General features: G+C 54.5%; 1 protein-coding gene across 3 annotated transcripts in view; it reads left to right on the forward strand.

Annotated features, from left to right (window-relative positions):
- The window catches only part of Pxn (paxillin), a 50,058-nt gene extending 40,310 nt beyond the window's left edge, over nt 1-9,748 (forward strand). The window contains exons 6-12 of one of the 3 annotated variants that reach the window (XM_005344318.1): nt 713-848; nt 5,312-5,413; nt 5,655-5,825; nt 5,906-6,079; nt 6,498-6,579; nt 6,703-6,851; nt 7,529-9,748. In XM_005344318.1, coding sequence (XP_005344375.1) covers nt 713-848; nt 5,312-5,413; nt 5,655-5,825; nt 5,906-6,079; nt 6,498-6,579; nt 6,703-6,851; nt 7,529-7,795 — 1,081 coding nt within the window. In that variant the 3' untranslated portion in view covers nt 7,796-9,748. Of the gene's footprint in view, nt 1-712; nt 849-2,151; nt 3,654-5,311; nt 5,414-5,654; nt 5,826-5,905; nt 6,080-6,497; nt 6,580-6,702; nt 6,852-7,528 lie in introns of those variants that run through there. The other 2 variants (XM_005344319.1, XM_026786145.1) reach the window with 2 other exon arrangements.
- Nucleotides 9,749-10,240: the final 492 nt, after the last annotated feature.

Below are 10,240 nucleotides of genomic sequence, written 5' to 3' on the forward strand. Positions count from 1 at the left end.
AAAAAAAAAAAAAAAAAAAAAATCTTAACCAGATAGGCTCCAGGACAATAGATAGAACCAGGAACCAGATAGAGTTCCAGGACAATCTGGACTACATGAAACCATGGTACAAACTATGCCATAAACTGTAAGACTGATTAGGCAGACAAGGATAATGAGGATGGTCCCACATAGTGGACAGAGTGAGACCAAATGGCATATAATGTTTGGGAGGCTTGGCTCGCAGCTGTGGCACTCGTAGGAAGCACTAGTAACGTCAGGTCTTGTTTGTTTATTTTGAGGTAGGGTCTCTCTCTATAGCCCAGACTGTTCTGGATCTCACTATGTAGTAATCCTCCTGCCTTAGCCTCCTAAGTGCTGTGTGTACAGGTAAGAGCCACTGCACCTGCCTATGTTAATGTTGGTGTTTGTTGATGTCATCATGTTGTAGAGGGTACATAGTGTTGTAGAGGGTACATAGTGGGACTTTGTTCACTGGGTAAGCTTGCCCCTGTCTTCCTGCTGGTGGCGCTGTTTCAGCCACCTGCCTTCTGGTCACCTCACCTCACCTCAGCACTGTTCCTTAGTTGCTCTTTCCCAGAGCTGGGGATCCCTAAGGTGCAGGGTGCTGGTGGTCTTCTCTGGAGTCAGAGGTGTTGTTGATCTGCTCCCCTATGGAGCCTGTGGCTAGCTAGCCCTTGGGCTCCATACTGACACCTTGCCTGTCCTGCAGCCCAGCCATCACTGTGAACCAGGGTGAGATGAGCAGCCCACAGCGAGTCACCTCCAGCCAGCAGCAGACACGCATCTCGGCCTCCTCTGCCACCAGGGAGCTGGATGAGCTCATGGCTTCACTCTCAGATTTTAAGGTGCACTGTGATCCCTCTGTCTTCTCTGCCCCCGTCCGTTACCCTACCTCAGTATGGCCTCCGGCTCCTCAGGGCCCTGGGGGAGGTGGGCTAGGCAGGACATGAGACTGAGCTCCTTAGCAGCCAGTGAAGGCAGAGAAACCAGAAATTCTTTTAGCTGGGACATCTCCTCCCTCTCCTGGTGATCCCAGCCACTAGGTCAAGGGGATCAGGAGGCTGGGACATAGTGACAAAGAGCCCTCTGTTGATAGCTGCCCTTGGTGGGGGAGGTTGTGTCCTGTTGGGCCTCGTGGGATCAGGATCCCGTGTCTGAGAGGTCACTTGCCCCAGCGCTATATCTCCCACGCTAGCTGTCCTGAGAACACCGCTTTCTTTCTGCCTGTGAGGATGGGGTTTACCAGCATCTTCAGCCCTTCTACCCTCCACGTTCTTTAAGGGCCTGAGTCCTCAGAGCCCTGTCTGTGGAAAACCTAACCTGCCAAGCCCCTGACTGGTCAGCATGAGGTGTCCCACCTTCCCCTCCCAGGCTCTCCAGGTCTGCCCATCCACACCGTTTTATTTAGAAGATGTAGTGCCTTGTTAGGGATTAATACTGACAGAGCTCTCCAGTAGTTGCTGACTTCAGCTCCACATGGGCCAGCCAGAGAGATCTGTGGGGCACAGCTTAGGGAATATGAGAAGGGAGCCAGGCAGTCTGTCCATTCTTGGCCCAGAAGGTACCTCCTGCCTCCCTTCAAGCTGAACTCATACTTGGAGCTCACAGAAGGTGGGAGATTGGGTGGCAGGTAGAGTCCGGGCTGGTAAGCCTTGTTAGTAGGTGATGAGCCGCCATTGTGAAGCAAGCTGGGGTCTAGGCACTGGCTGTGCTGCTGCCTATCCCCTAAGGCTGCAGTTGCTTCCTTAGACCTCTAGCCCAGTGCCACATGAAGGCAAGCTTTCTCTTGGAGCCCTAGAGAAAGGCCTTGAGGATATAGGAAAGCTGGGAGATGGAGTGGGGTGGGTGGAGCATGGAGCTGAAGCACCTGGAACCACCTCTGGAGCCCTCTCCCCAGCGCACACCTCATCGTAAGTCTCCTCTGGGTGACTTTGTAAGCATGACTTTGTGCCTGCTTTCTGTTGCCTGGGCCTCCTAAGGTGCAAGGACATGAAGCTCAGGCAAGCATTTCTAGGGCTGGACTCTTTCTGAAGACTCTGATCTGAATATTGCAGCCAGAGATGGTGGCTCTCTGAACACTCAGGCCATGCCGCCTGTTGCCTCACCTCTCCCCATGTCTCTCTCTTTCCCTTTGTCTTTCTCCTCCAGACTAGTTCTTCTCCTGTGGTGCTGAGCTCCCAAGGGCTGCTGCCCAGCTCTCCTCCATCTCCACCCCTCACCCTCGATCCTCCCCCCACTAAATCCTCCCCTGAAGGCCACACCCCTGAGGTCCTCAGTAGGGAAGGAAATAGTCAGGTCCTTCTACCTTTGGTGACTCCCAGAAGGCTTGATTTGGTCAGTCTCGAGGGGACACCTGTCACTCAGAACTCAAGGTGTCCTTCTGTGGAGGGTTCTCAGCAATCATTTGGTGCTAAGAGCCAGGCTCAAGTTAGGAATGACCTCATAGAGTCCATGAATGAGCCCTTTAGGACTCCCCTCGGCCACACTCTACACCCTGCTGCCAGCACAGGACCCCAGGGGCCACTGGCCAGCTGTGTGTGTTCAGAGGAGACTGTGGCTCCCGTTTGGAGATGGCCACAGGCTATGTCAGCATCCGGGCCTTACAGCTTTCAGGAAGGAACTGAGCCAGCTATTGTGGCAGTGGACCGGCAGGCTGTGCTCCCAGACACCTGGAGTCTCACCAAGGAATATAGCCAGCATGAGCAAGCACAGTCAGAACCAGGGGGCCCGGAAAGCAGTTACCCTGCCCCAGCTGACAAGGAGCAGTTAGGTGGGAAAATTCCCTGGAGGGGAAGCCTGGGGGAACCAACCCAGCCACTCCAGAACCCAAAGAACCCAGGAGGTGCCACCAAAGCCGCTCTGGAGGCCAGGAAGGAAGAGCCGGAGTTTCCTCATGCTGTGGTCATGGGCACACCCACCACCTCGGAGAGGATTTCCACCGCTGGCCAGGCAGGCACCAGCTTGAGCAACCACTAGGCATGACCCTGGCAGGACTTGAGTGTGGGCCACTCCTTGCTAACTGCATGCAGCCCTGACAAATGTCTGCCTGGGTAGAAAGTGCCGAGGACGGTGGCCCTAATGACGTGTTCAGCAGTGATCCTGTGAGGCCAATGTTGTTCCGGGCCCTGCAGAGTAGCAATGATGCTCCATCTCCTGCTTGCGTAAGACTGCCTTCAGGAGAGCTGTCCCAGTTTCACTGTACAGAAGGATACAACCATGACTTTGGGAACCACACAGACCCACATACAACTCTGGCAACACCTGTTAAACATGGGACCTGGGGGACCCATCCAGAGGCTCAACTTTCTCTTTAAAATGGGAGTAATAATAGCGCATTTTCTAAGGTCATCCAGAAAATTGGATGAATTAATTCCTGAAAAGTAGATGAAACAGTGCCTGGCTTTCCTTCCTCCACTCCTGGCTGTCGGTCCTGCCTCTGCCTCCTGAGTGCTTGGATTATAGTTGTGTGCCTTCTTGCCTGGCTCTTCCTTGATTCTTGTATGATTCAAACTCCATACCGTCTCTCCAGCGCCCCCCAACACTGCAGATGAGCAGGTTACAATATAAACTAGGAAAACACTGGTTAGAAGATGGAAAGAAGCCAGGCGCTGGTGGCACACAACTTTAATCCCAGCACTCAGGAGGCAGAAACAGGCGGATCTCTGTGAGTTCGAGGCCAGCTTGGTCTACAGAGCGAGTTCTGGACAGGCTCCAAAGCTACAGAGAAACCCTTTCTTGAAAAAAACAAACAAACAGAGAGACAGAGAGAGAGAGAGAGAGAGAGAGCGCTCTACTTTTCTATTTGAGTTGTAAGGAAAGAGGGAAGGGTGATAACCCCATGAGGTTAGCCGGGAAAATGCTGCTATCCCATTTTAATGGCAGAGAGACGGGGTCCCTGGAAGTTGAGTACTGTGTCCCAAGTTAGAGGCTGACTTGGGTGTGAATGCTGGGCCACAGGACTCTGAGAGCTGCTGTGCTCGAGCCAGCCCTACCCGCCTCCTGCTTCCTCCCTCAGCTCTGCTGCTCTCCATTTCGCTGCTCTCGCTTCCCCTGTGACACCCTAGTGTGGCCCAAACCATCATGCTTTGCCTGGGATGGGATGGTGACAGCTTTGCCCTCCACCCCCAGATCCGCTCTGTGATCAGGAGGAGCCGAGAGACAGGCCACGTCCACCCCATGTCCCGGGAGCCCTCCCCTCGCCGCCGGCTGGACCCTGCCACCCTGAGCAGAACCCCATCCCAAGAACAGCTCATTGCAGAGCTGCAGGGCCGGCTGGGCATCCAGCTAGAGGCAGAGGAGGTGGCAGGGGCCTCTGCCCAGGACTGGCTAACTGAAGGCGTTGTCATCACTGTGCAGCCACGTGGGAGGCGGGCCGGGGGGCAGCTGGTGGAGAAGGTAGCCAGCAAATGCCGGAGCCAAGGTCTGGGAAGTGGGGTCTGGAGGTTTCCTCAGCTCCAGTGCTGGCTGAAAAAGATTTTGGGGTGGTGGGTTGATTTTTGCATTTCATGGCCTTATGATAAGGCTGGTCACACGACTCTGCCCTCTGCTGTCTGCTGTTGAGTTCTTGCCTTCCTATCTCTCTCTCCTCTCTTCTCCCAGGTCATCTACCCTCCTGACTCTCCCATTCCCCTGAGAAGAACCCTGTCTGTCGTGGCTCCTCCTCCTGACCCTTTCCTCCAGCATCACCCCGACACCTTGGCCAGCAGCTCACCTCTCCGGCCCAGCCTGCCCACTCCCTCCTGTCCAGGGCCCGTAGCTGGTGCCTGTGCTTCTCCTGGGGTCCAGAGTGCAGGGAGAAAGCCCCAGGAGGAGGGCAGGCATGGGCCTCCTGGCCTCACTCCTGTGCCCCACACCGTGAGGTCTGTGGGCTGCCAGACCAGCGAGGACCCACTCTTCCACCTAATGCAGGCAGGCCTCCCAGGGGTCCCAGCCTCTGCCCTGCCTGTACCGTGTGTCATCCCTGAGCCACCTCAGACTGAGGATGTTGTGAAGCACAGAGGGCTCGTCCTCAGCTGTGTCAGGGTGGCTGAGTCCTTGGTGAAGCTGACCCAGGGCTTCCTGAGCCTGGTATCTAGGCCTGACATCAGGAGATCCCCTCCCCTGTCTCTTCCCTGGGGCACTTACAAACACAGATCCCTTCTGCCCCGTGCCTTCTCTCTGTTTCTCCCCTCCTCCCACTCTCATTTTTGATACTTGCCCGCAGTGAGATATCCTCTGAACCTGCACTTCCTGTGTGAAATAACCCAGTGACGAGGCCTCGGTCTTAGTCTTTAAACAATGTCTTCTCCTCCTTTCTTTCCCATCTAAGATGCACGGCCTGGAGCAGAGAGTGGATGGAGAGCGGCAGTGGGCAGCCGGCTGGCCCCCCAGCAGCAGGCAGAGCAGCCCTGAAGGGCAGGACGAGGGAGGGGTCAGTGCTTGGGCTGGGGCCTGAGTTCTTGCTTGGCATGTTTTCCTGGGCTTGGTCATACAGCTGGGTACTGGAAGGCCTCCTTAACCCCAGGACTGCCTGCTGATGTAACCACCACCACCCCCACCCCAGAGGATACTACCTTTTATCTCAGTCAGCCCATGCAAAGGCTCATGGGTGTTCTGCTGTAAGTTGCCCACCCCAGGCCTTAAAAATCTGACTGCCTTGTCTGTGCCCACAGTTTATGGCCCAGGGGAAAACCGGGAGCAGCCCACCTCCTGGGGGACTCTCAAAGCCTGGGAGCCAGCTAGACAGCATGCTGGGAAGTCTGCAGTCTGACCTGAACAAGCTGGGGGTCGCCACAGTTGCCAAAGGGGTCTGTGGGGCCTGCAAGAAGCCCATTGCTGGGCAGGTAAGAAGAGGGGAGGGAGGTAAGCTCTGGGATCTTGGCTTCTGTCTTCACCCCGAGTCACTTTGTGTCTGTCCTCTCAGGTTGTGACTGCCATGGGGAAGACATGGCACCCCGAGCACTTTGTCTGCACCCACTGTCAGGAGGAGATTGGGTCCCGGAACTTCTTCGAGCGGGATGGACAGCCATACTGTGAAAAGGACTACCACAGCCTCTTCTCCCCACGCTGTTACTACTGTAATGGACCCATCCTGGACGTGAGTGCACACATGGGGGGCACTGGGGGGCGCAGCAGGGTCCTCAGCCCCAGGGCTCTCCCAGACAGGAAGTGACAGGACTGAGCCTGGCCCTGGTGAGTCACAGCAGCCCTGGTGCACGGTAGGTAGCTCTAGCTCCCTTCTACTTCCCAACCTGGGGTTCTGCTGCTGAGGCTCTAGGGATTAGGAGCCCAATAGACAAGGGGCTGGGTGCCAGCTGTCTCACTGTTCCCAGTGTCATGTTAGGAGACACCCGGAGTCTTCTCCTCTACTTCATGAATCACAGTGAAAAGCACAGGTGTAGACTTGAGCAGCTCTCGATACTTCGTATTTGCAGTTAGCAGAGACCCCTTTGGAAGTACCCTGCTCTTTGGCCATGAACCTTGCCCATGATCCATCCCTTTTTCTGCTTTCACAGAAAGTAGTAACAGCTCTTGACCGGACGTGGCACCCGGAGCACTTCTTCTGTGCCCAGTGTGGAGCCTTCTTCGGTCCAGAAGGTATGGCTAGGCTGGAAGGCAGGCATGCCTGTCACCCTCTGGGATGACCTCACTGATGGTGGAATCAGGGTGGCTCCACATCTAGATGCCCTAATCTACCCCTCCCCTACCCCCAATCCTCAGGGTTCCACGAGAAGGATGGCAAAGCCTACTGTCGGAAAGATTATTTTGACATGTTTGCGCCCAAGTGTGGCGGCTGTGCCCGTGCCATCCTGGAGAACTACATTTCAGCCCTCAACACCCTCTGGCACCCGGAATGCTTTGTGTGCAGGGTAAGGCATTTCTACTGCAGCCAGTGGGTCTGGGAGCAGGCAGCGGGAGAAGGCGGGCTCTCGGGAGAGTGAATTGGGGTGTGTGTGTGTGTGTGTGTGCACTTCACGACAAGGAGCGAGTTAGAGATCCTACTGGGCCTCAGCCGGTCATCCTGAGCAGAGCACGGGAGGATCGATAAGATGCCGCAAACCCTGGGGCTCAGAAGTGGGCAGCGTTTCCAGGGTGACCCGTGGTCAGGGAGCCCCGCAGGTGTGCCTGGGGCCCAGCAAAGGCTTTTCGACAAGTATGCCTGGGGAACAGTTGCGGCCTTTGCCTTGCACACCCGCCCACGCACTCCAGTCTCCAGATGGAAATGCAGGATGCAGAATTTAAGCTCAGGTTTCTTTTCTTTCTTTTTTTTTTTAATTGTGTCAGTTTCTGGCAGCAGCTTTCTGGCCACCTGCTTAAATCCAGAGCTCTCAGCCCTGTGAGTACAGGCCATACAGTTTAGTAGGATCATGGTTGGGTCACCTCACTTAATTCCTCTTCTTCCTCCAGAGGAAAATTAAGCATTTAGCCTAGCACATAGGAAATGACAAGCAAGTAGGGGCCACCACAGAGGTACAGTCCTATGGAGGTGACTGTGCACCACCCACCAGGGACAGTTCCTGAGCCTTTTCCCTCTTATCCCCGACAGGAATGCTTCACGCCGTTTGTCAACGGCAGCTTCTTTGAGCACGACGGGCAGCCGTACTGTGAGGTGCACTACCATGAGCGCCGCGGCTCTCTCTGCTCCGGCTGCCAGAAGCCCATCACCGGCCGCTGTATCACCGCCATGGCCAAGAAGTTCCACCCCGAGCACTTTGTCTGTGCCTTTTGCCTCAAGCAGCTCAACAAGGGCACCTTCAAGGAGCAGAACGACAAGCCTTACTGCCAGAGCTGCTTTGTGAAGCTCTTCTGCTAGGCCGTCCCCACCACCCTCCCCGGCCAGCGTCCCCCACTGCTACTGTGACCCAGGGACCTCCCCAGGGATGACGGGCCAGTCCAACAGAAACTGGAACCTTGTCTTGGCAGGTGCCGACGCAGGACAGAACTGTGGAGGTCGTGCTTGTCCCTCACCCCCCACAGAGCTTCAGGGCCCTTCTTTCCCTTCTCTGGCTCTCCCAGGCTCTGTGCACTTATCTTCACTAGAGGTCCGCAGGCGTGTCCTCATGAGCCAGCACTCACAGCGGAGCCTCTCTCACCTCTCAGCAGTGGGGTCAGAGTGGGCAGGCAGAGGGTCAGGTAGGGGCTCTTTTACCCTTATTTCTCTCAGTTACCCCGAGCATACTGGGGACACTGGGCCCCCTTAACACAATGCCAGCATAAACTCACCTGTGGGCCACCAAAGGCACTTTGGGGTCCACTGCCCAGTCTCCCAGGGTCTGGATGACTGCCCTGGGTTTACCAAGAGAGACTTCTCCAGCAATAATGTTTTATATAGCCACATCTTTATCTCTGGGGACATCGTGAGGTGGGGAGGGTCACCCGTGCCTCAACACTGTACTGATTTTGATAGATTTCTACACTGAGGTTCAACTTTGTATTGCTCAGCTTGCTTTTACTCCTCTCCACAAGATGATTTTGAAGAGATTTAAAGAAGGCCCCCTTGCCGGGCGGTGGTGGCGCACGCCTTTAATCCCAGCACTTGGGAGGCAGAGGCAGGCGGATCTCTGTGAGTTTGAGACCAGCCTGGTCTACAAGAGCTAGTTCCAGGACAGGCTCCAAAATCACAGAGAAACCTTGTCTCGAAAAACCAAAAAAAAAAAAAAAAAAGAAGGCCCCCCCTTTTGTATTCTTGTCTTTGTCCACCGTCACTGGTGCTGCCAGTGGCCTTGGCTTTGTACTGAGGGCTTGGGATGGGGGAACAATCTGTGTTTTATTTTGTTTCTTAGCACAAGTGAGTTGAGACTCCTTCTGCAATGTCACAGTCCCAGGACTGTTTGCAAACTGCTGTATTTTCAGACGCTCCCTTACTGCCCAGACCAGCAGACTCTCCAGTAAGAAATGGTCTAAGAGTGCTCAGCCCTTTTGGACCTGGAATTTTGAACCTCATGTGTCCTATTCCCAAGGGAGGCGAAGGGGAAAGTATATATTTGGGGGTCTGCTTCCTGCCTGAGTAAGCCATCAGGAGCCACTCTGCTCCCCGTGAACTTTCTGGCGACAAGGAGAACCACTGAACACTCTCAGCGCCTCATTGCTTCTCTAGGGCTCTTTCTTCTGCCTTCTCAGGAAAGCAGGTGTCTGATTTTGACCAGGAAGATCATACATAAGGGTCCCTGGTCTCGATTCTACTGGGCGCATCGCTACCTTAAACTTCCCAGTGACTGGGGCAAAGTTTGCTGTTCCCTCTCTCAGGTGGGACTCATGCTTTGGGGAGGGGTTCTGGGAAGAATACCCTAAGCTGGTGAAGGGATCCTAGTAGGATTTGGGGCAGAGGGACAAGACCCTGTTAGAGCTATGGGAGGCTCCATAGCTCCCATTCCAAAGGATGGGACGGGAGCAGCCAGTCCTGGACCAGAGATGCCAGACTGGTCCATAGGCAGGGATCCAGACATTACATCAGCTTCCTAGTAGAGGCTCAGTATGATGGGATCATCGACAAGGATTCTCTGTCGGGGCTGGACTAGCAGTGCCCCAGGTCTGGGAAGGTGAGCTTGGCTCCGGAGGTCTGACACGGCACTTCCACCCACAGGCCTTACTGCTCTGTTTACAGTGACCCGTCCCAGGCCCCTCTCCGAGAAGAGATGGGGTATCTGGAGGGCCATTCTCTGGGTCAATGGATATGTGATATTTGAATTTTTTTCCTATAAACTTCTAACCTGGCTTTTTCCATTTCAATTCCTGTGATTTATGCCAATAAAGTTTGCCATTATTTTCAAAACCCGTGTTAGTGCTATTTCTTGGACTTTTTTTTTTTTTTAAATATTTATTTATTATGTATACAATATTTTGTTTGTGTGTATGTCTGTAGGCCAGAAGAGGGCACCAGACCTCATTACAGATGGTTGTGAGCCACCATGTGGTTGCTGGGAATTGAACTTAGGACCTTTGGTAGAGCAGGCAATGCTCTTAACCTCTGAGCCATCTCTCCAGCCCCCGTTCTTGGACGTCTGATGTAGTTGCTACAGTAGAGAAATCAAAAGTCTCTCTAGACTCAGAAGAGTCATAGAAAGAAGGCAAGTAATTGACATCCCCTTCATGGAGGGCCAAAAGCAAGAGAACGGGATCCTGGGAGCTTGCCTGGGCCCATGGGGCACTTCCTGCTCCGGGCTGTCATGTGGAGACACTGAGGGTGTCTGCCTTTGGCGTGTGGGTAGCTGTCCACTCACTGATCAAGGAGAAAGGAGAGAATGGAGGCTGGGCGGTG

This window comes from Microtus ochrogaster, chromosome 2 (genome assembly GCF_000317375.1).
Source record: "Microtus ochrogaster isolate Prairie Vole_2 chromosome 2, MicOch1.0, whole genome shotgun sequence".
Taxonomy (NCBI): Eukaryota; Metazoa; Chordata; class Mammalia; order Rodentia; family Cricetidae; genus Microtus; species Microtus ochrogaster.